The sequence below is a fragment of the Orcinus orca genome, chromosome 6 (assembly GCF_937001465.1).
Source record: "Orcinus orca chromosome 6, mOrcOrc1.1, whole genome shotgun sequence".
Classification (NCBI taxonomy): Eukaryota; Metazoa; Chordata; class Mammalia; order Artiodactyla; family Delphinidae; genus Orcinus; species Orcinus orca.
Genome location: NC_064564.1, coordinates 112,917,607 through 112,940,787, shown reverse-complemented (window position 1 = coordinate 112,940,787; position 23,181 = coordinate 112,917,607). Strand labels below are relative to the sequence as shown.

General features: G+C 50.1%; 1 protein-coding gene across 11 annotated transcripts; it reads left to right on the top strand.

The window, feature by feature from the left end:
• Window positions 1-1,338: 1,338 nt before the first annotated feature.
• Window positions 1,339-22,256, top strand: ST6GALNAC6 (ST6 N-acetylgalactosaminide alpha-2,6-sialyltransferase 6). Of its 11 annotated transcripts, none has more exons than XM_033427136.2 (7): window positions 5,240-5,424; window positions 6,577-6,631; window positions 8,307-8,397; window positions 10,409-10,588; window positions 12,056-12,462; window positions 19,976-20,083; window positions 20,782-22,256. In XM_033427136.2, the coding sequence occupies exons 2-7, from the start codon at window positions 6,606-6,608 to the stop codon at window positions 21,104-21,106; spliced, it is 1,137 nt and encodes a 378-aa protein (XP_033283027.1). In that variant the 5' UTR covers window positions 5,240-5,424; window positions 6,577-6,605; the 3' UTR covers window positions 21,107-22,256. The 11 variants fall into 11 exon arrangements, with proteins under 11 accessions (XP_049567508.1, XP_033283027.1, XP_033283028.1 ...); XM_033427137.2 differs by having other exon boundaries at window positions 5,241-5,424; window positions 6,577-6,761; XM_033427134.2 differs by lacking the exon at window positions 5,240-5,424 and adding an exon at window positions 5,464-5,762.
• The last annotated feature ends 925 nt before the right edge of the window (window positions 22,257-23,181 follow it).

The window sequence follows — 23,181 nt, the reverse complement described above, 5'->3', positions numbered from 1 at the left end:
GCCATGACCTGTTGTCTTGGGGGCAGACCTACAGCCGGCTGGGCTTCTGGCCATTTAATGTGCCTGCATGTTTCCAGGAACCTACCCGCTTCCCCACCAGGTCAGGGAGTCTAACCCCATGACTGCACTTGACCCAGGGAACACCCCAGCTCAGAGGCTTCCATGGGATCCCCACCCTGTACCCAGTGGGAGGAGAGTCAGTGTGGGAGGAAATTCTTCCATGTCATGTTGCCTTCCTGGTCCAGGGTCAGATTCCACTGGCCTTGCCAGTTAAATTCCCAGTTAACTCTGGGGTTGGTTACACTGCTAGAAAGGAAGGAGGGCAGGCTTGGGGCTTTCCTTCTCTGAGTATCAGTTTGGTCACCTGTAAAGTGGAAAAGCACATCCACCAGTGAACAGGTAGCAAGGGTGTACAGCCACGCTGGGGTGGGTTAGAGTTAGAGCCCATTTTACAGGTGAGATGAAGCTGCCTGGCTGAGTCAGGGTGCGATCCAAGGTCTGAGAGCTGCGCCTGAGCGTCTGGGCCCTGCACCAGGGGGCTGGAAAAAGCCCACGGAGGCTTCACCCCCCTCCTCCCTCCTTCCCTCCTAACTTCCTCCCTCCCTCCCTCCCTCTTCTGGACACCAGGAGACTAATGGAGGGCCGGGACCCCAGGCTGGGATGGAGCCTAGGGTTCTAGCTTCCAGCTCCGGGGCTTGGCCACTTCATTGGCTGGTGACCTGTGCAGAAACTGCCCCGGGGCACCACGCTTAGCTCAATGTTCTGCTGTTGCCACTTGAAATTCTTTTTTTTTTTTTTTTTTTTTAACAAAGGGCTGTGCCTTTTCATTTTGCACTAGACCTCACAAATCATGTAGCCATCTGTGCCAGGGAGTCTGGGTGACCCAGGACAGTCCCTTTCCCACCCCCAGCCTTCTCAGGAGAGACTGGAGACCTGGCACCTGGCCCACCTGCCTTTTGTGTCCTGCCTCCCCCTACTGGGTGCCAGGTGTGCCCAGAAGCCTCTGCAGGCATGGGAGGAGAGCCCCGGGCTGGGGGGCAGCACGCCCGTGGGAGGGAGCAGGCTGGCAGCTGAGCCACAGCTGCTGGCCCGGCAGCCGGCAAGTGTTTGTGAGTAGGCGTTGGGCAGAGGTAAGGGGGGAATGTAACCTGGCAGGCAGAGGGCTTGGTGGGGGAACTTCCGGGCCCAGAGGGAGGGCTCTGGAGTCAGACCTGGCCTCGTTCTGGCTCTACTTCCTGCCGCGGGACCCTGGCAGGTTAGTGCCTCCCTCGTGTGTAAAAGGTACTAAAGTAGTCCCTACCTCACGGGATGGCACAGACTGGGAGAGATGGCATCCGTCAAGTGCCTGTCCCCAGCGCTGGCTCTTGACATGTGGGAGCCACCGTCTTCAACGGGGTCACCCTTGCTCAGCCAGCCCTGCCCTCCTCGGAGGTGGTGGTTGGGCAGGAAGACTTCCCACTCCCATCAGCTGTGTCTGCTCACCACGTCATCCTCTGTCTGCAAGGCCCAGGGTCTGCTGGGTTTGCTAGGACTCCAACTCCACCCCCTCCCAGCAGGTTGCCTCCTCCTCCTGTTCCATTGCCTGGGAGATGCTGGCCCAGCCCTTGGGGCGTAGTGTGCACAGGCGTCTCTGTCCTGGCCCTGTCCTTGGGTGGGTGGGATGTTTATTGCTGTGTTGGCCCAGATATTGTCCTTCTGGGGTGGTGACCCGGCAGGGACGATCCACCAGCTACTTCCTCCAGGCAGATGAAGATGACTGGTGACTGGATCTGGGCCTGCTGACAGCTCTCTGGACCCCCATCTCTGCCACTGCAGTTCCTGCAGCTTCCGGGAGGTGAGTTGGGGGACAGGAGCCTCCTCCCAGCCCTGAGGAGTGTGTCAGGGGTTGGGGCACCTTCGTGTGCAGTCCCTCGTTGGGCCTCTGTTTTCCTGTCACACCCAGGCTCCTTTGTCTCCTCAGCAGGCCTGCTGGGGACGGCCCCTACTTCCTCCTGAGGACAGAGGGGGAGCTGGGTGAGTCTCATAGCCTGGAGGTATCTTAAGGAGCCTCTCCTCAGAAGGAACTTCGGGCCAGGTCAGGAACTCATCTAGCCAGAAGAGGACAGGAACCTTGGTTCTCCTAGGTACTGGTGGGCACCCATGTCCAGCGTCACCTGGGCCAGCCTGACCACTCCAGCCTCTGTCTGAGAAGAACCAGGTACTTCCTGGTTTTTTCCAGTATCCCGTAGAAGGGAAGAATCCTAACAGTGCAAAGATTGCTAAGGGGAGAGTCACACCCTGGACCCCCATCCTGGGGCAGGAAGGACTGAAGCATAGGCCACCTCCATCAGACCATGGGGGAGCGACTCCGGGGCCGGGGACGGCTGCCCAGCTGCAGGCGGGGTCGGGGAGCAGCGCCAGGATTGGCCGCAACCTGCCGTCCGTGAAGGCCCTGGCGTACCTGTGAGGCAGGCCTGGGGCTTCCAGGGGGCAGAAAGGCTTGTGGTTATTCAGCAGACAGGTCTGCTGGAATCCCAGCTCGGGCACCTCTGTACTCTCTGTGCCTCACTTTCTCCCTCTGGAAAGTGGGAGTAACAGCAGTGCCCATAGGTTATTTTAAGGATTCAGCGAGGTATGTTTGCAAAGTGCTTATTAGCACAGGAGAAAGCACCCGACACACATGGAGCTGTGTGGGTTTTCGTATCCTTGTTTTTGCTGTTGTTATTATTATTATTTTGGCCGTGCCGCGAGACATGGAGGATCTTAGTTCCCCGACCAGGGATCAAACCTGTGCCCCCTGCGGTGGAAGTGCAGAGTCTTAACGACTGGACCGCCAGGGAAGTCCCCCTTGTTCTTGGGGCCCAGGAAAGGGAAGCTAGCCCTAGAGCAGAGCCTCCTGGAGCAAGCCTGGCCCCAGAGACACGGCAGGCCTGACGGGGGAGCTCCAGGTCCGGATTTGGTCCAGGAGCTGGGCTGCGGCACCCTTTTATTTCCGGAGTCTAGGTCATTGGCCTGGAGCTGGGAGAAGGGCGAGGGGCGGATTGGGTGCCTCCACCCCTCGCCTCTAACCTGCCTGTGACCTCAGGCAAGGGGCTCCTGTTCTCTGAGCTCCCAGCAGTTCCGTTCATCAGGTGTCCTGCCTGACTGCCTGGCCTGCTGCTCCGTGGTTTTCTGTCCCGTGGCCAGCAGGGTGGGTCAGGCGCCGAGGAGGGCTGGGGTGAGGATGGGGCTGAGGCTCAGGAAGCGGATGGAGCTGGACACCAGCGGGGCAGGAAGCCTTACATGCACCCCTGGCTGTTTGCACTCCCCCCGCACTGCCTGCTGGGCAGTGCCTCCATGGCCCGGAGGCTGGACCTCGGGGGCCCCCTGACTTTTGTTTAAATTAAAAACAAAGTGGTATTAACTTCCCAAATTAGTCCAATGCAAACCACCTGGAATTTTATGAAGCAGAAAGTGAAAATAGCACCTACCCCACTCTCCCCACATCCACTCTCCAGGGGAAACTACTGCCAGTAGTCCTGAGTGGATTCTTCCAGAAGCCTTTTGTGTGCATTTACAAACATATATGCATAGATAGTTGTATAAAAAAAAGGAATCATGTTATACATGCAGTTCATTTTTTATATTAAAAATAAATTTTTAAATATAAAAACATTGACCATTATCTCAAAAATTTTGGAAAATACAGTTAAGCCAAAAGAAGACAGCAGCCCATAATCTTATCATTAGAAAAATAACCACTGTTGACACTTTAATCACTATGATAGGCAAAAGTATCTATTTTCATTTGACTTATCTTTCTTCTTTTTTTCACCTTTTAAAATACTGTGTTAGGGCTTCCCTGGTGGCGCAGCGGTTGGGAGTCTGCCTGCCGAAGCAGGGGACACGGGTTCGTGCCCTGGTCTGGGAGGATTCCACATGCCGCGGAGCGGCTGGGCCCGTGAGTCATGGCCGTTGAGCCTGCGCATCCGCAACGGGAGAAGCCACAACAGTGAGAGGCCCACGTACCGCAAAAAAAAAAAAAAAAAAAAAAATACTGTGTTACACCCGAATGAAGGCATGCATTATACTTGTAAAAATAAAACACATATAATGAACCTCTTGAACACATGTCCCACTTAAAGACCAGACCTTCATTATTATAACTTGCACACCCCTGCCTTTCTTCTCCTCTCCCTCATCCCTCCCCACAGAGACTGCTGTACTCTTGACTTTTGCTTTTAAAACTTTAATCAGTCTGATAGGCAAAACTATCTCCTGTCCTATGACAGGCAGCCTACTGCCTGCTGTATGCTTAAACAGTATATTGTGTAGTTTCATTTGTCTTCCAGGACCTGGCTTTTTCACTCCTCATGTCTGTAAGATTCATCCATGTCATTCCCCCCCACCCCCGCTATATAATATTTCACCATGTGAACGTATCATAATGTAATTAAAAACTTCCATTCTCCTTGATAGCTATATGAGTTGTTTCCAGTTTTGTATTATTTCAAGCATTGCTGCTATGAACTTTGTTACATACATTTGCAAGAATTTCTCCAGGGTATATACCTAGGAGCAGAATGCAAAATTTTCCAACTTTGTTTTCCAAAGTGATTATAGAGGAACATTTTAAAACCTCGCTTTCTTCACGTATTACGTATCCTGTAATATCCTGGACATTCCTTCCTGTCGGTGCCTATTGACCTGCGTCATTCATTTTAGCGGGGCTGTGTCTTTGTTCATTTAACCAGGTGTCCAGGCTACTTAAGTTATTTTTCACTATCGCATAAAATGATGTAATGAATACCACAATTATTATAAGAAGTAATGTAACATTTTTAATCCTAACAACACCCTGTGAGGTTGTTCTCCCTATTTCCGGGAAGCAGGGGAAGTGTAAGTAAGTGCCAAGGCCGCACGGCTAGCAGACGGCAGGGTCGAACTTGAATCCAAGAGTGGATCCCTGAGTTCACTCAGGGTGACTACCGGGTGCAGGGCTCTGGAGGCCCGAGGTAGGGATGCCCAGGGAGAAACTCAGCTGATTCCAAGCGCAGTGTGCTCTGGGACTCAGTTTCCCCATCCCCGTCGTGGTAACAATAAAGCGAGGTAGAAGTGGGCCTGACCCACACTAAATGTTCTCCGGAAGACTGTTGTTATTGTCGTTGTCACTACAGGCTGCCCAGAGGAGTAAGCGAGGCGCTCGGCTGCCCCGGGCCGGGGCTCGTCCGCCCCTCACCCATCCCCGCCTGCACCGCCCAGGGGCGGGGCCACCCGCGGCCCCCGAAGGCTCCGCCCACCTCCCAGGCCTGAACCGGAGAGCGGCGAGCGGCGGCGCTAGGACCCGGCGGGCCTGGGCTGCAGCGGGGCCTGGGCGGCCAGAGTGGCGCGGACCCTGGCTCGTGGCTCCCGGCGCCATGTGAGGGGGCTCGGGGGTCGCGGGGAGCCGGGCGCTCCCCGGGGGAGGTGAGCTGGCGCCGCGCGGGGGCGGGCAGCGGGAGGGGGGCGCTGCCTGCGCCCCTGGTGGTGGTGGGGCCGCCAGGAGCCGCTGGGGATGGAGATTGATATGGGGGCCCCTGGGGCTCCCCTAGACCCACTCACTCTTGGCAACCGCGCCTGGAGATCCCGGTCCCCGCGCCCAAGGGCTGTCGCGGTGTTAGCGGGGCCTCCTGCCGCTGACTACCCCATTAGAGCTCGGGGACCCTGCCGCCGTCCTGCCTCCCTTCTCTTCCCAGCTGAGGCTAGAGCTCCGTACCCCCCGGAGTGCTGGAGTTGGGGGGTTCAGCGCAAGCGGGGCGCAGAGGGTGAGTCGTCCCCCTCCTAGGTGCACCCACGGTTTCGGCGCCCCCTATTTGGAATTAGGAGCCCCCCTCCCCCTTCTCCCGGGAGCTCTCCTCCCACGCGGCTCGTGGGGGCGTCCCGAGCCTGCAGGAGGACTCCCCGAGCTGGGAGAAGCAAAGCCCCCAAACAGAGGGCAGGGTGTGGCCCCATAGCCTGAGCTCATGGTTTCAGCCCTCCGGCTCGGCCCACCTTGGGGCTGAGTCCACGATCCTGGCTCAGAGCTCTGGGCTGCTGCCTCCCTAGCCTGAGCAAGTCGCTCCCAACAGTCCTGCTCTCCGGTGCTGGGCCAGGTGCTGGGAACGCACTCAGTGGCCTCTGGTCAATTCCAGCCCTGGGGGATCCTTGAGAGAGATCCAGTCAGGCTCAGCCCTGGGCTGCTCCCTGGAAACAAGCATGGAAATAAGGCACCCCAGCAGGCTCTGGACAGCTCTGCAAGGCACTTTGCCTCTCTGAACCTCAGTCTCCTCGTCTGTGAAATGGGGATAAGAGCCCCTGCTGTGCAGAATTGCCAGGAAGATTCAGTGAGTGGGTGATGCTTAGCAAGGGCTCCACATTTATTGATATTAGAGGGAAGTTGCGGGGCCATGCATCAGAGGGCAGGGGAGTGTTTCTCTGGCAAGTTCTTGGAGAGGCAGGCCTTGAACAATGAATAACCACAAAACTAACAGCTGCTGGCACTGATCAAGCACTTTCAAATCCTGTGCTTCCGTTGCCACATCTGCTTGAATCCTCCTAACAACATTGTGAGTTACCTACTCTTATTATTCCATTTCACAGATGAGGAAACTGAGGCTCAGAGAGGTCACATGGCTTGCCCGAGGCCCCTCAGCCAGTAAGTGGTGGAACCGGGATTCGCACTTGAACATGAGTTGCTGTACTGACCATGGTCTTCTCAGAGCAGGATTGTGACGGGCCTGACCAGGGGGACAGTGGTCCTGGCTGAGGGCACTGCTCAGGCAAAGGTGGGAAAGTGGGGGGTGGGCCTGGGAACTGGAGTGCTCTAGTGTGTCTGGAGCTTGGGGCATCCAAAGGAAAGGGTAGTGAGAGGGGAGGCTCAGCTCAGAGAGGCAGCTGGAATGCTAGAGGCGTCAGGGTAGATGGGGATCTGCATTCCAGCTCAGAGAGGCAGCTGGAATGCTAGGGCGTCAGGGATCTGGATGACTTTTGCCTTAATGGGCTATGAATCTAAGAACAAGCCGCTCTTCCCTTCTGATGAGCCGCAGTTTCCTGATCTGTGCCGCAGGGACTGGACCCTGTGAGAGTCCGGATGAGTGTCCTAGGGGCCTCCCTGCATAGCTTTGAAGGCTGGCGGCGAAGGCTGGCTGCGGAGAAATCTGAAGCTGGATTTGGGAGGAGGGGGCTCCCGAGGAGAGGGGGCGGGGTTGGGTGGTGGGCGGAGTTAAGACCCAACCAATCAGGAGCGGCGTGGGGGCACCTCCTTTAGCCTGGGGTTCTCTGGCTATTCCTGGTGGCGGTGTAGGAGTAAACAGCTGCTAGGTCAGGGGGCGGAGATAGTGGCGGGAGATGGGAGGCCCCTGGAGGGAAGGACGGAGCTGGGAAGCTCCTGGGCCCCAGTTTCTCTCTCTGCGCACTCTCCTTCCCTTAGTGCCTTCTGGCCTCGAATCGGCTGGAGGTGGCTGGACACAAGTACTTACTCACTTTTGACAGGTGGGGAAATTGAGATCTGCAGAGAAGCTGCGTCGTGCGTGGATGGGCGGGGGGCGTTGGGGAGTGAGGAGCAGAGCTGAGCTTGTATGGTCCCGGACCCCACTGCGCCCCAGGGTGGGGCTGTGATTATAACCATTGGACAGATGAGTCTGAGCCCTTAACCCCCAAGATCTTATTAATGAACAAAGTCAAAGGGGAAAAAAAAGATAAGAATGAAGTCATTCAGCAGTCCTCCTGCACCCATCTCCAGGGCTCTGGAGACACAGCAGAGAATGTGAGGCCCTGTGCCAGCTGCGACCTCAGAGAGCTCTCAGCGGGGAGGTGGCACGCAGGGCACATTCCTGGCCTACCTCAGGCTGGGAGGATGAGTGGGCGTGAACAACATTGTGGAGGGTGTCCTAGTCAGAGGGGCCAGTTTATGCAAGACCTGGAAGGGTATGAGTTTAGAGGAGTTTGGGGACCTACAAGGAATGTTATTCCCAGGCCTCAGGAACATAAGACAGGGTTTAGAGTAGGCGTGTGAATGGGGCTCCTGCTGGGTGGGGGGCAGGCCCCCCCAGCAAGGGAGCCAGTTTTAGGCCTGCCAGCTGCCTTCGAGCAGAGTGGGAGAGTGCACGGGCAGAGACAGAGGCAGGGCTCTGCCACCACCTGGCTGTATGACATCAGGCCGGTTCCTGCCCTTTCTGGGCCTCAGTGTCTCCACCTGCAAAGTGGGTACAGCCCTGAGCCTTGAAGTCATGGGTGGGTAGGAGGGCTGGCAGGGGTGGGGAGGGTGTAGCCTAGGACCAGCTGGACTTGGGGGAAGGCACCCAGGCCATAACTCTTTCTGTGACTTGCAGGTGTGACCCCACACCCCTGCCCCCTGGGCCACCTGCAGGACGCTGGCCCCTGCCCCTCAGCAGACGCCGGAGAGAGATGAGTAGCAACAAAGTAAGTCTCCCTTCATTTCTTGTCCCCATCTCAGCTTCTTATTTCCCTCCGTGAAATGGGCTCCTTTGGACCTGCCTCAGACCCAGGCGCTACAAGTCTCTCTTCCCTGCCGAGAAGCTGCTGATGCCTGGGAGACCCTGGTGTGAGCCCTGCTGTGGCCACTGATCTGTGTGGCCTGGGCAAGCTCCTGCCTCTCTCTGGGCCCAGGTCCACCTCTGTCCTCCTAGACTTGACTGGTCTATCTGTGGTAAAGGGCTGGCCGAGAAGGTGACTGTGGAGTGCTGTGCAGGGGGTGGGGGTGGGGAGTGAAGGTGAACGGGAGGTTGGGAGAGGGGGCAGTGGTTAGAGTCAAAAATGACATGATATTGTGAGCATCACTCTGAGGGTTTCAGGGTTCCCATGATCCATTCATTTATGCTTTCCTGAGCACCTACTATGTGCCTGGCCCTGCACACCCCTTTCCTAGCTGCACTACAGCTTTGGTAGAGCCTGGGGGTTGGGGGTGGGGTGATCTGAGTGTGTCTGGGTCTAATCCAGAAAGAGAAACCACTCAGTAATTTGAATAGAGAAAGTTTAATATAAAGAATTACTCATTTTAATTGGGCATTGGAGTAACAGGGGATTAGAACTCTACAGAATACAGGGATAGCAGGTATAAGGAGCAGCTACTGGGAATTTCCAGTCGTTAGGACTTGGTGCTTCCACTTCTGGGACCCAGGTTCGATCTCTGGTTGGGGAACTAAGATCCTGAAAGCCGTGTGGCACGGCCCAAAGAAAAGGAGCTGCTACCACACCCAGGGTTGAGACCCAGGCCTTGCTGGGCTGGAGAGGGTACAGCTCTGGCCCACTGGATGGCAGAGAACTCACTGTGGGGCTGTGCTGTGGAAGTTGTCATAAATCCACCTGCTAGGCTACAGGGAAGGCTGTTCACAGGAGATAACTCCCAAGAGACACTTCAAGCATCAGATAAAACTGCTCCGGGGAAAAAAAAAAAAAAAAAAAAAAAAAACTGCTCCGGGGAGGGGAAGCTTACGTTTTTTTGGGTGTTACTGGTGTCGAGTGTGCCACATGAGCGCAACTCTGGAGAAGCTGTGATCGCAGCAGGAATCAGAGGCACTCTGCTTCGAAACTGCCTGAGGCTGGATGCTGGAGGAAGCTGCTGGCCACTGGGAGAAGCCATGCGCACTGTAGAAGCAAGTGCACCAGCACCAGGCCCAAAGCCCCCAGAACCAGGAAGCAAACTCCCTTCCTCCTGACATGTCTCTCCAGCGCCCTCTACTGACAAAGTTTATTATGCAGTTCGCTGGCAAGGAAAAACCTGTAAAGGGCCCAGATCCGTTTTCACAGAGCAGGCAAAAAGAGTAAACCTGGAGCTGAGAAGCAGTACATTAATAACCAGCCCAGGGGGCTCAGCACAAGAAGCCAGGACTCCCGGGTCCCACCTAGCCTTGCAGACCCCAGGCAAATAAATACCAGTGGACACTTCGGATATCACTTTCCTGCCCTTTGCCATATGTTGGTGTACTGACTACCCATGCATCCTGATTCCTGACCAGATCCTTTCCCTTCAGGTTTAAATGAATGGTAAACATTTATAAAGAGTTACTGTTTGGGGGAAGACCTAGACCCTCGCGTTGGAATGTCCCACCTGTCTCCAAGCATCCTTCCAGCTGCAACTGGAAGGATCCTTCTGACCCACACTTCCAATCTCATCCAACAAACCCCGAGAACCTTCTGTGCTCTGGGCCCAGCCCTGGGAGCTGAGATACAGTGGGGATCAAAGCTGACTCAGTCCCAGCCCTCAGAACTCATGGTTTAATTGAGGGGGATGGCTCTTTGAATGCAGCGTGATTGGTGCTGTGATAGGCGGTGCTCAGGGGGCTGGAGGAGGCCTTCCTGGGGGAGGTAGTGCCTGAACTGGTCTGGAATAAAGAGCAGGAATCAGCAGGCATGGTAGGTGGCAAGGAGCCTGCCGGGCAGCTGGGCCCTCACTGGCCTCTCCCCTCTCCAGGAGCAGCGCTCAGCGGTGTTCGTGATCCTTTTTGCCCTCATCACCATCCTCATCCTCTACACCTCCAACAGTGCCAACGAAGTCTTTCATTATGGCTCCCTGCGGGGCCGTACCCGCCGGCCCGTCAACCTCAAGAAGTGGAGCATCACCGATGGCTACATCCCCATTCTCGGCAACAAGGTAGGGCAGCTGCTTTGGGAAGCTCCCTGGGAGCTGCCTGGAGACTTATCCTCCCCATTGCCCACCATCGCTGCTCCCACCTCCTTCTTCTCCTCCACCTCTTCTCTCTGCTTCCACCATCCCTCCTAAAGGAAAGGGTGAATCCCAAGAGTCCAGTGCCTTCAGCCCCTTGTTGGCTGTGTGACCTCAGACAAGTACCATGTCTCTCTCTGGGCCTCAGTTTTCTCCAAGGTCCCAGCCTTAGCGCTAATATCCTATCATCTCCTGAGTCAGAATCCCTTTGGAAAAGTCTCTCTGGTTTTCACTGATCTCTGTCTCTGTGTGGGAGTCTACATAGGCTTTTGGAGTAGGACACTAGGGTACTTGACACAACAACACAACAATAGTAACAGTAACGGCTGCCCATTGTCAGTTGCCTGCTGTGCACTGAACACTGTGATCAGCAGTAATCCTCATACCAGCCCGGTGAGGTTAGCATTATCTCCCTTGTGAGGCTCAGAGAGGTGAAGTCACTTGCCCAAGGCCACACAGCAAGGGAGGGGAGGAGCCAGGGTATTGCCCCAATGCCTGATGAGCTACAGCTGTGTCAAGAGGCCAACAGTCATTCTGGGGCTTCTGTTGGCCTTGGGTAACCATGAAACTCAGGTTGTGTTTCTGGAGTTCATCCTGTGGTCCTCTGAGCCCTAATGTTTTCCCTGGGGTCAGGGAGAAAATTATTGGCCTCAAGCGTGGACTCCGTCTTCTAGGAGGAGGTCTCCCCAGGCCCTGCCTACCTCTCTCTCCTCCCTCACTAAAACCCTCATAAATCTCTCGGGGTCTTTGCATACAGTGTGTTTGTCCTGGGGCTCTGTGGCCATATAGACCTGGGTTCAAATCCTAGCCCTGCACTCCTCTGCTGTATGACTTTGGGGACATCCCTGCATGGCTGTTCTGTTCTTTTGTTCCTTAACTCTGCCCCCACTGAGCAGCCTTCTTTTGCTTCTCAACACACCATGGTCATCCCACATCAGAGCCTCTGGTTTTGCTGTTTCTCCTGCTTGAATACTTTCCCCTGCATGGTTCCTTTTCATCCTTCAGGTGTCAGCTCAGAGAGGCCTCCCCAGGTGACTTTTCTAGGGCAGCTCTCACTCCTGCCACTCTTGATCCCCTGCCCCTATTTTATTTCCTTCCCAGCGTGTTTAACTTACCACCTGGCATTATTTTATCGTTTACTTGTACACCGTGTCTCCCCAACCGTGAGCTTCTTGAAGCCAGGAGTGGGGTCTCTTTTGTTCATTGTTCTGTCCCTTGTACTTGGCCATTAGCCAGCTTGCTATAAAGATTTGTTGAATGTTGCATGAATGGGCCTCAGTCTCCCTGTCTTTAAAATGAACATCATAATTCCTGCTTCCTGGAGGCCTGGATGTACGGAGCACAGTGCCTGGCACTGAGTGGTCATAACAGTGTTGGCTTTCCTTACCCCCCCAGACTCTGCCCTCCCGGTGCCACCAGTGTGTGATTGTCACCAGCTCCAGCCACCTACTGGGCACCAAGCTGGGCCCTGAGATCGAGCGGGCCGAGTGCACAATCCGCATGAATGACGCACCCACCACGGGCTACTCAGCCGACGTGGGCAACAAGACCACCTTCCGCGTAGTGGCTCATTCCAGCGTATTCCGTGTGCTGCGGAGGCCCCAGGAGTTCGTCAACCGGACCCCTGAAACCGTGTTCATCTTCTGGGGTCCCCCAAACAAGATGCAGAAGCCCCAGGGCAGCCTCGTGCGCGTCATCCAGCGGGCAGGCCTGGCGTTCCCCAATATGGAGGCTTACGCCGTCTCTCTTGGCCGCATGCGCCAGTTTGATGACCTCTTCCGGAGTGAGACAGGCAAGGACAGGTACCAACCTCCTGCCCGCTCCCTCTGGCCAGTCCTGTGCTCCCTCTCAACACGCTCTGCCCAGAGGGCCTTTTGCTCCCAGCATGCACTGCTGTGAGGGTGTGGTCACTTCTTGCCACCTTGTGGTCAGGTTTCCTAGGGGAGTTGGCTTCATGTCCAGCTCTTAGCATGAGTCATTTCCAACACGCTCTGCATGGCCTCGTCTCCCCCGGGATGCGTGAATGGCTCTGAGAGACTAGGGCTCCCAGCATGCTCTACTCTAAGGTTGCACAGTCACTCCTAGCATCTTTCTAGGAGAGCTGCCCCATAGCATGCCTCATGGAAAGTGTTGACCATACCCAGCACATGTTACTTTAAGCACACTGTTGTTCTCAGCATGCTCTATTCTAAGGCTACATCACCCTCAGTATGCCCTTCTCTGACTAATCTCCCTAGAAAAGCTAAGCCAGTGCTATCCAATAGAAACATCATGCAGGCCACACACGTAATTAAAATTTTTATAGTAGCCACATTTAAAAAGTAAAAAGAAACAGGTGAAATTAAATTCAATATATTTTTACTTAACTCAATATGTCCAACATATAGATGCTGTAAGTATTTTGTTTGATTTATATCTAAATATTTTTAAATTTTTGGAGATATTGTAAATAGCATTAAAAAATTTTTTTTTTCGTTTCCCATTATTCATTGCTAGTATATAGAAATATGATAGATTTTTGTGTGTTGACCTTATATCCTGTAATCCTACTAAACTTACTTATTGGTTCTGGGAGACTTTTGTAGATTCTTTGGGATTTTCTGTGCAAATGATCATGATGTAAGGACATGCAAATAAGGACAGTTATTTTTTCCTTTCCAATCTACATGCCTCATTTCTTTTTCTTGCCTTATTGCACTGACTAGTACTTTCAGTATAACATTGAATTGTATTGGAAGTGGTGAGAGTAGACATCCTTGCCTTGGTTTCAGGCTTAGGGCGAAAGTGTTCAGTCTTTCATCATTGAATATGATGTTGGCTGTAGGTTTTTGAAGCTATGGGTTGAGGAAGTTATTAGGTTGAGGAAGTTCCCTTCTCTCGCTGGTTTGCTAAGAGTTTTTTATATTGTTCCTGGATATTGAATTTATCAAATGTTTTTCTGCATCAGTTGATATTGCATGGTTTTTCTTTTTGAATTTTATTTTTTATACAGTAGGTTCTTATTAGTTATATATTTTATACATATTAGTGTATATGTGTCAATCCCAATCTCCCAGTTCATCCCACCACCCCTGCCGCTTTCCCCCTTTGGTGTCCATATGTTTGTTCTCTACATCTGTGTCTCTATTTCTGCCCTGCAAACCGGTTCATCTGTACCATTTTTCTAGGTTCTACATATATGCATTAATATACAATATTTGTTTTTCTCTGTCTGACTTACTTCACTCTGTATGACAGTCTCTAGATCCATGCACATCTCTACAAATGACCCAATTTCGTTCCTTTATATGGCTGAGTAATATTCCATTGTATATATATACCACATCTTCTTTATCCATTTGTCTGTTGATGAGCATTTAGGTTGCTTCCTTGACCTGGCTATTGTAAATAGTGTTGCTATGAACATTGGGGTGCATGTGTCTTTTTGAATTATGGTTTTCTCTGGGTATATGCCCAGTAGTGGGGTTGCTGGGTCATATGGTAATTCTATTTTTAGTTTTTTAAGGAACCTCCATACCGTTCCCCATAGTGGCTGTATCAATTTACATTCCCACCAACAGTGCAAGAGGGTTCCCTTTTCTCCACACCCTCTTCAGCATTTGTTGTTTGTAGATTTTCTGATGAAGCCCATTCTAACTGGTGTGAGGTGATACCTCATTGTAGTTTTGATTTGCATTTCTCTAATAATTAGTGATGTTGAACAGCTTTTCATGTGCTTCTTGGCCATCTGTATGTCTTCTTTGGAGAAATGTCTATTTAGGTCTTCTGCCCATTTTTTGATGGGGTTGTTTGTTTTTTAATATTGAGCTGCATGAGCTGTTTATATACTTTGGAGATTAATCCTTTGTCTGTTGATTCGTTTGCAAATATTTTCTCCCATTCTGAGGGTTGTCTTTTCATCTCGATTGTAGTTTCCTTTGCAAAAGCTTTTACGTTTCATTAGGTCCCATTTGTTTATTTTTGTTTTTATTTCCATTACTCTAGGAGGTGGATCAAAAAAGATCTTGCTGTGATTTATGACAAAAAGTGTTCTTCCTATGTTTTCTTCTAAGAGTTTTATAGTGTCCGGTCTTACATTTAGGTCTCTAATCCATTTTGAGTTTATTTTTGTGTATGGTGTTAGGTAGTGTTCTAATTTCATTCTTTTACATGTAGCTGTCCAGTTTTCCCAGCACCACTTATTGAAGAGGCTGTCTTTTCTCCATTGTATATCCTTGCTCCTTTATCAAAGATAAGGTGACCATATGTGCGTGGGTTTATCTCTGAGCTTTCTATCCTGTTCCACTGATCTATATTTCTCGTTTTGTGCCAGTGCCATATTGTCTGGATTACTGTAGCTTTGTAGTATAGTCTGAAGTCAGGGAGTCTGATTCCTCTAGCTCCGTTTTTTTCCCTCAAGACTGCTTTGGCTATTCGGGGTCTTTTGTGTCTCCATACAAATTTTAAGATTTTTTTGTTCTAGTTCAGTAAAAAATGCCACTGGTAATTTGATAGGGATTGCATTGAATCTGTAGATTGCTTTGGGTAGTAGAGTCATTTTCACAATATTGATTCTTCCAATCCAAGAACATGGTATATCTCTCCATCTGTTTGTATTATCTCTGATTTCTTTCATCAGAGTCTTATAGTTTTCTGAGTACAGGTCTTTTACCTCCTTAGGTAGGTTTATTCCTCGTATTTATTCTTTTTGTTGCAATGGTGAATGGAATTGTTTCCTTAATTTCTCTTTCTGATCTTTTGTTGTTAATGTATAGGAATGCAAGAGATTTCTGTGCATTAATTTTGTATCCTGCAACTTTACCAAATTCATTGATTAGCTCTAGTAGATTTCTGGTGGCATTTTTAGGATTCTCTATGTATAGTATCATGTCATCTGCAAACAGTGACAGTTTTACTTCTTTTCCAATTTGTATTCCTTTTATTTCTTTTTCTTCTCTGATTGCCGTGGCTAGGACTTCCAAAACTATGTTGAATAATAGTGGTGAGAGTGGACATCCTTGTCTCATTCCTGATCTTAGAGGAAATGCTTTCAGTTTTTCACCATTGAGGATGATGTTTGCTGTGGGTTTGTCGTCTATGGCCTTTATTATGTTGAGGTAGATTCCCTCTATGCCCACCTTCTGGAGAGTTTTTATCATAAATGGGTGTTGGATTTTTGTCAAAAGCTTTTTCTGCATCTATTGAGATGATCATATGGTTTGTATTCTTCAATTTGTTAATATGGTGCATCACATTGATTAATTTGTGTATACTGAAGAATCCTTGCATCCCTGGGATAAATCCCACTTGATCATGGTGGATGATCCTTTTAATGTGTCGTTGGATTCTGTTTGCTAGTGTTTTGTTGAGGATTTTTGCACATATATTCCTCAGTGATATTGGTCTGTAATTTCCTTTTTTTGTAGCATCTTTGTCTGGTTTTGGTATCAGGGTGATGGTGGCCTCATAGAATGAGTTTGGGAGTGTTCCTTCCTCTGCAGTATTTTGGAAGACTTTGAGAAGGATGGGTGTCAGCTCTTCTGTAAATGTTTGATAGAATTCACCTGTGAAGCCATCTGGTCCTGGACTTTTGTTTGACGGAAGATTTTTAATCACAGTTTCAATTTCATTACTTGTGATTGGTCTGTTCGTATTTTCTATTTCTTCCCGGTTCAGTCTTGGCAGGTTGTGCATTTCTAAGAATTTGTCCATTTCTTCCAGGTTGTCCATTTCATTAGCACAGAGTTGCTTGTAGTAGTCTTTTAGGATGTCTTGTATTTCTGCGTTGTCTGTTGTAACTTCTCCTTTTTCATTTCTAATTTTATTGATTTGAGTCCTCTGCCTCTTTTTCTTGATGAGTCTGGCTAAAGGTTTATCAATTTTGTTTATCCTCTCAGAGAACCAGCTTTTAGTTTTATTGATCTTTGCTACTGTTTTCCTTGTTTCTATTTCATTTATTTCTGCTCTGATCTTTATTATTTCTTTCCTTCTACTAACTTTGGGTTTTGTTTGTTCCTCTTTCTCTAGTTCCTTTAGGTGTAAGTTTAGATTGTTTATTTGAGGTTTTTCTTGTTTCTTGAGGTAGGCTTGTATCACTATAAACTTCCCTCTTAGAACTGCTTTTGCTGCATTCCGTAGGTTTTCGATCGTCATGTTTTCATTGTAATTTGTCTCTAGGTATTTTTTGATTTCCTCTTTGATTTCTTCAGCGATCTCTTGGTTATTTAATAACATATTTTTTAGCCTCCATGTGTTTGTGTTTTTTACGTTTTTTTCCCTGTAATTGGTCTCTAATCTCATACCGTTGTGGTTAGAAAAGATGCTTGATATGATTTCAATTTTCTTAAATTTACTGAGGCTTGATTTGTGACCCAAGATGTGATTTATCCTGGAGAATCTTCCATGGGCACTTGAGAAGAAAGTGTAATCTGTTGTTTTTGGATGGAATGACCTATAAATATCAATTAAATCTGTCTGGTCTATTGTGTCATTTAAAGCTTCTGTTTCCTTATTTATTTTCATTTTGGATGATCTGTCCATTGGTGTAAGTGAGGTGTTAAAGTCCCCCACTATTATTGTGTTACTGTTGATTTCCTCTTTTATAGCTGTTAGCAGTTGCCTTATGTATTGAGGTGCTCCTATGTTGGGTGCATATATATTTAGAATTATTATATCTTCTTCTTGGATTGAGCCCTTGATCATTATGTAGTGTCCTTCCTTGTCTCTTGTAACATTCTTTATTTTAAAGTCTATTTTATCTGATATTAGTATTGCTACTCCAGCTTTCTTTTGATTTCCATTTGCATGGAATATCTTTTTCCATCCCCTCACTTTCAGTCTTTATGTGTCCCTAGGTCTGAAGTGGGTCTCTTGTAGACAGTATATGTATGGATCTTGTTTTTGTATCCATTCAGCGAGCCTGTGTCTTTTGGTTGGAGCATTTAATCCATTCACGTCTAAAGTAATTATCGATATGTATGTTCCTATTACCATTTTCTTAATTGTTATGGGTTTGTTTTTGTAGGTCCTTTTCTTCTCTTGTGTTTCCCACTTAGAGAAGTTCCTTTAGCATTTGTTGTACAGCTCTGGTTTGGTGGTGCTGAATTCTCTTAGCTTTTGCTTGTCTGTAAGGCTTTTGATTTCTCCATCGAATCTGAATGAGATCCTTGCCGGGTAGAGTAATCTTGGTTGTAGGTTCTTCCCTTTCATCACTTTAAATATATCGTGCCACCCCCTTCTGGCTTGTATAGTTTCTGATGAGAAATCAGCTGTTAACCTTATGGGAGTTCCCTCGTATGTTGTCATTTTTCCCTTGTTGCTTTCAATAATTTTTCTTTGTCTTTAATTTTTGTCAATTTGATTACTATGTGTCTCAGCGTGTTTCTCCTTGGGTTTATCCTGCTTGGGACTCCCTGCGCTTCCTGGACTTGGGTGGCTATTTCCTTTCCCATGTTAAGGAAGTTTTTGACTATAATCTCTTCAAATATTTTCTTGGGTCCTTTCTCTCTCTCTTCTCCTTCTGGGACCCCTATAATGCGAACGTTGTTGCGTTTAATGTTGTCCCAGAGGTCTCTTAGGCTGTCTTCATTTCTTTTCATTCTTTTTTCTTTATTCTGTTCCATGGCAGTGAATTCCACCATTCTGTCTTCCAGGTCACTTATCCGTTCTTCCACCTCAGTTATTCTGCTATTGATTCCTTCTAGTGTATTTTTCATTTCAGTTATTGTATTGTTCATCTCGGTTTGCTTGTTCTTTAATTCTTCTAGGTGTTCATTCTTTAATTCTTCTAGGTCTTTGTTAAACGTTTCTTGCATCTTCTCGATCTTTGCCTCCATTCTTTTTCCGAGGTAGTGGATCATCTTCACTACCATTATTCTGAATTCTTTTGCTGGAAGGTTGCCTGTCTCCACTTCATTTAGTTGTTTTTCTGGGATTTTATCTTGTTCCTTCATCTGGTATAAAGTCCTCTGCCTTTTCATTTTGTCTGTCTTTCTGTGAATGGGTTTTCCTTCCACAGGCTGGAGAATTGTCTCACATGGTTTTTCTTAAGATTATTAATCTGATGGATTATATTGATTGATTTTTGTATGTTGAATCAGCTTTGCATTTCTGGAATAAACTCCACTTGGTTGTGGGTGTCTTATTCTTTTTATATATTGCTAGACATGATTTGCAGTATTTTGTTGAGATTTTTGTATCTATGTTCATGAGAGATACTGGTCTGTAGTTTATTTTGTACTGTCTTTGCCTGGTTTTGGTATCATGGTAATGTTGGCCTCAGAAAGTGAATTGGGAAATATTTTCTCTTCTATTTTCTGGAAGAGATTGTATAGAATTGGTTTTATTTCTTCTTTAAATGTTTGGTAGAATTCACCAGTGAAACTGTTGGCCTGGAGAGTTCTTTTTCAGAAGATTTTAAACTATGAATTCAATTTCTTTAAGAGTTATAGGATATTCAGGTTATCTACTTCACCTTGAGTGAGTTTTGGTAGTTTGTGGTTTTCAAGGAATTGGCCCATTTCATCTAAATTGTCAAATTCATGTATGTCTTTTTTTGCGGTTTTCTTATTATTCTTTTAATGTTTTCAGGGTCTATGATGATATCCTCTTTTTTTATTCTTGATATTGGTAATTTGTGTCTTTTCTCCCTTCTTTGTCAGTCTTGTGAGAGGTTTATTTTCTTTTAAACTTTTCAAAGAACCACGCTCAATCAAATATATCCAAAATATTTTCAGTTCAACATGTAATCAGTATCAAAAACGATCAGTGACATATTCTACATTCTTCTTTTCATACCATCTAAGGAATCAAGTGTGTATTTTACACTGACTGTACGTCTTAACCACATGTCAAGTGTTCACGTGTGCCCGCACATGGCTAGTGACTGCTGTAGTGGGCACACAGCCTGAGGTTCTTGGTTACTTTTTCCATGCCTTGCTCTGAACTTGTGGTCACTTCCGGCATCACCTTCTCTGTTTAGTCTCCCCTTAGGAGTTTTCTCCTAGCATGTACATAACTGCTTCTACCTACCATGCTCTGTGATCATGGTTACTCCCAGCCTGCCCAGGTGTGACCAGTCTCCCCAGGAGTTAATTCCCAGCATGCTGTGTTCCTATTCCTCCCCTCAAAGGAGCAGACCCCACACCCCTCATCTCTGTCCAGACAGCTTGCCCTCTGCCAGCTTGCCCGTGCTGCCACAGCAGGGCTGGACAGGGGGTGACTGAAGTGGGGGGAAGGCCCCATGAGTGGGTGGGAGGAGTTCTGGAAAACCCTGTGTGGGTTGACCCTTCCTCCCTGCCTGCATGCCCCCTCATCGTGACCCCTCTCTGCCCCCAGGGAAAAGTCCCACTCGTGGTTGAGCACAGGCTGGTTCACCATGGTGATTGCGGTGGAGTTGTGTGACCATGTGCACGTCTATGGCATGGTCCCCCCCGACTACTGCAGGTGAGCACCCCCAGGGCGATGCCCAGCCATTGGCCGCAGGGTGGAGCTGGGGTCCCAGAAACCTTGGCTGGGGTGCCTTCAAGGGCCTCTATTTTATAGAATTCAAACTGCTCTGCCGAGATCTAGGCTCTTTAGAGCCACCCCAGGAGCCTCAATCCCAAGCTTAGCCAGAGTCCAGAATTTGTATATTAATAATAACCATTTTCGTTATTACTATATGAAAAGCCCAGCAGGGGACGGCTGTTTTTTACCAAGTGCTGACCATGTACCAAGCATGGCTTTTTATTATCTCATTTACTCCTTATAGTGACCCTAAGGGATAAGTGCACTATTCCTCCCATTTCATAGATAGAAAAACTGAGCAGGATGTTTTGTGAGTGCCCTCAGTTCCCACGAACAGTAAGGGGTGGGGGCCAGGCTCCAGAGCCCACAGTCCTTACCACTACCCCCTATTGCCACCCTCTTGGGAAAAGGAAAAGTTTCCACTGCATTTAAAAAAAAAAAAAAAGGAAAAAGAAAGTTTGAGAGTCACACACCTAGTCCATCCTACACCCATTTCACAGATGGGGAAACTGAGGCCCAGGGAGGGGCAGGGATTTCCCCCAGTGAGGCCCTATAGCAGGTCAGGGGCTGGAAAGGGCAGGGTCCTGCTGGTGCCCACCTTGCCCTTATGGCCCCATCTGCTCTGCCCCAGCCAGCGGCCCCGCCTGCAGCGCATGCCCTACCACTACTATGAGCCCAAGGGACCGGACGAGTGTGTCACCTACATCCAGAATGAGCACAGCCGCAAGGGCAACCACCACCGCTTCATCACGGAAAAGAGGGTCTTCTCGTCCTGGGCCCAGCTGTACGGAATCACCTTCTCCCACCCCTCCTGGACCTAGGCCACCCTGCCTGTGGGACTCTCACAAGGGACACAGGAGAAGTGGGTCTCCGCCCAGCCGCTCGACCAAGGGCCATCGTCTGGCTAATCAAGGCTGGTCAGAGTGTCTTCTGGCCATTCCGGCCTTGAAGAGGATATAATCTCCAGCCGTTCAGGGCCTGGGGGTATCTCTTGGCCAATCAGGGATTTGGGCTTCTATGTGGTTAATCGGGTGTCGAGGGTATTTCTTGTCCAGTCAGGGTCTGAGCATAGTCAATCAGGGTATTTCTGAGTCATCCGAGGCTAATGTCGTGTCGTTTCCCATGAGGCCTTGGTTCAGAGTCTCAGGATGGACTCTAAATGACTTCCTATTGGTTGGGGCAGTGGGGTTCTGTCCCAAGGAGCTGGGAACTCGTGTCGTCCCCTCACTCCCCAGAGCCAGAAAGAGGTTGTGTGGCGGTGGAAGCTGTCTGGAGCCCAGGCAGGGGCATCTGTGGGATTCGGGGGGTTCCAGGCGTGGGAGGCAGGTGTCCGGGTCTTGGCTCTGCCGTGAGTGGCCTTGGACAGACCCCTTGCCCCCTCTCTGGGCATCCTTCTGCCTGTGTCAGGTTCTAGAGTCTGAGAACCCTCCCACCTCCTCCAACGACCACCTTGGGTCTGTCCTCCGTCAAGATTGGACCCCACCAGCCACCACCCCTTGCCGGGGGGCTCAGCTCTCTGAGGTCTGGGGTTCCCTTCCCCACCTCCTCCTGGAAACTTGAGGATGTTTTTGCGCAAACTCTCCCAGGCTTTGGGGAACTCTGAAAAGAAGGGACAAGCCTTCAGCTGTTTTCCTAGCCCTTCCACCCAGCTGCCATTAGCGTGGCTCTTAAAGAGCCAGGCCCCCTTTTCTGCCATCCAGCAGTGAGGTTTTCCACCTGTTGGAGGAGCCCTTGGGGCTGAGAGAGGGGGGATCCCAGCCCAACTGAGGTTTCCTGCAGCCCCTTTGTCTGCAGCTGCTGGAGTAGTCCAAGGGTCTCCCCCGGCTGGGCCTGGGAAGGCCCTAGGGGGCTGGGAGCTGTTGCCTGTGTTCTGTCCCCTGTCTCTCCATCAGGCACTTTATTGCTGGACTTCAGTGGGGTGGGTTTAATCCCTGCTCTTCTGGAGTCTTGAAGAGAAGACTGGAGGAGGCTGTGCAATGGGTCGAGTCAGGTGGAGGAGACGGAGGCCCGCAGTGAGCCATTGCACACTGGGGCAAGGGGTGGGGGCCGGTGACTACCCTAGACTTGGTTTTGTAATGATTTGTACAGGAATAAACACACCTAAGCTCCGGCTGCGTTTCCTGTGTTCTGGATTCGAGCTCCGCTTTCTCTGGCCCTGCACTTCGGGCCCCGTCGGGACGGTGCCCACACTGTCCGGGCTGGATGCCCACACACAAGCAGGATGTCCAGCTTTGTCAGCTGGCCAGTGAGTCATGCATTTCACAGCTTGGGTGGAGACGTGGCAGCCCTGGGGGCTGGAGGTACATGGGCTTCCGGAGCCAAGCCCACCTGGCTCTTCCAGTCTGGCCTCCCGTTGCCTGTGTGACCTTGAGCAAGTCACTGCCCCTCTCAGAGCCCCAGTTCCCTCTTGGTTGAGACAAGACACTGCTCTCAAGGAGCTCAGGATAGAGGGAGGGGAGGGGCCCCACGACAGGTTCAGGGCAGTAAGGGCCACACAGAGCAACACAGGGCGCCGCGAGCATAGCTTTGGAGGAGGTGACGTTCTTCCAGAGGAAGATTCCTGCAGAGGTTTTGGGGAAGAGCTTCCGGCAGGAAGAGAAGGGGGCCGGGAGAGGACATTTCTGTCACAGAAGCATCTGCGGGGGACGGGATGGAGGAGCCCAGAGCAGAGGGTTGAAGGGGAGAGGCAGGTGATGGGGTCAGAGGTTGGCTGCAGGGGGGTGTTGCTGAGGGCAGGGAGCTGAAGTACCCTTCAGGCCCTGGCAGGAGGGAGCCAGGCAGGGCTGCAGCCCTGGGCCAGGCGGCGTGTGAACTGTGGATCCCTCACTGCTGCCTCTGTCCTCTCAGCTAAAGGGCTTGTTCACTCCAGGTTGGCAAGAGCAAGCGGGTCCGTGACTCGGGGAGATTACAACCTGTTTAGGAAGATAAGATGCCCTTGGGAGCGGAGACCTAACAAAGGGTGACTGTGAGACAAGGGCAGGTGGCCTGCTGGAGATGGAAAAGAGCTCTCCTGGGCACTGGGCCAGCGGGATGGG

What these genes read in the sequence shown, in the direction of transcription:
- ST6GALNAC6 (XM_033427134.2), top strand. Translation starts at nt 5,513, where the DNA reads ATGGAGATTGATATGGGGGCCCCTGGGGCTCCCCTAGACCCACTCACT. An exon ending in GCGCAAGCGGGGCGCAGAGG is followed by an intron (nt 5,763 to 6,576) that starts GTGAGTCGTCCC and finishes TCCATTTCACAG; the next exon opens with ATGAGGAAACTGAGGCTCAG. An exon ending in GAGAGATGAGTAGCAACAAA is followed by an intron (nt 8,398 to 10,408) that starts GTAAGTCTCCCT and finishes TCCCCTCTCCAG; the next exon opens with GAGCAGCGCTCAGCGGTGTT.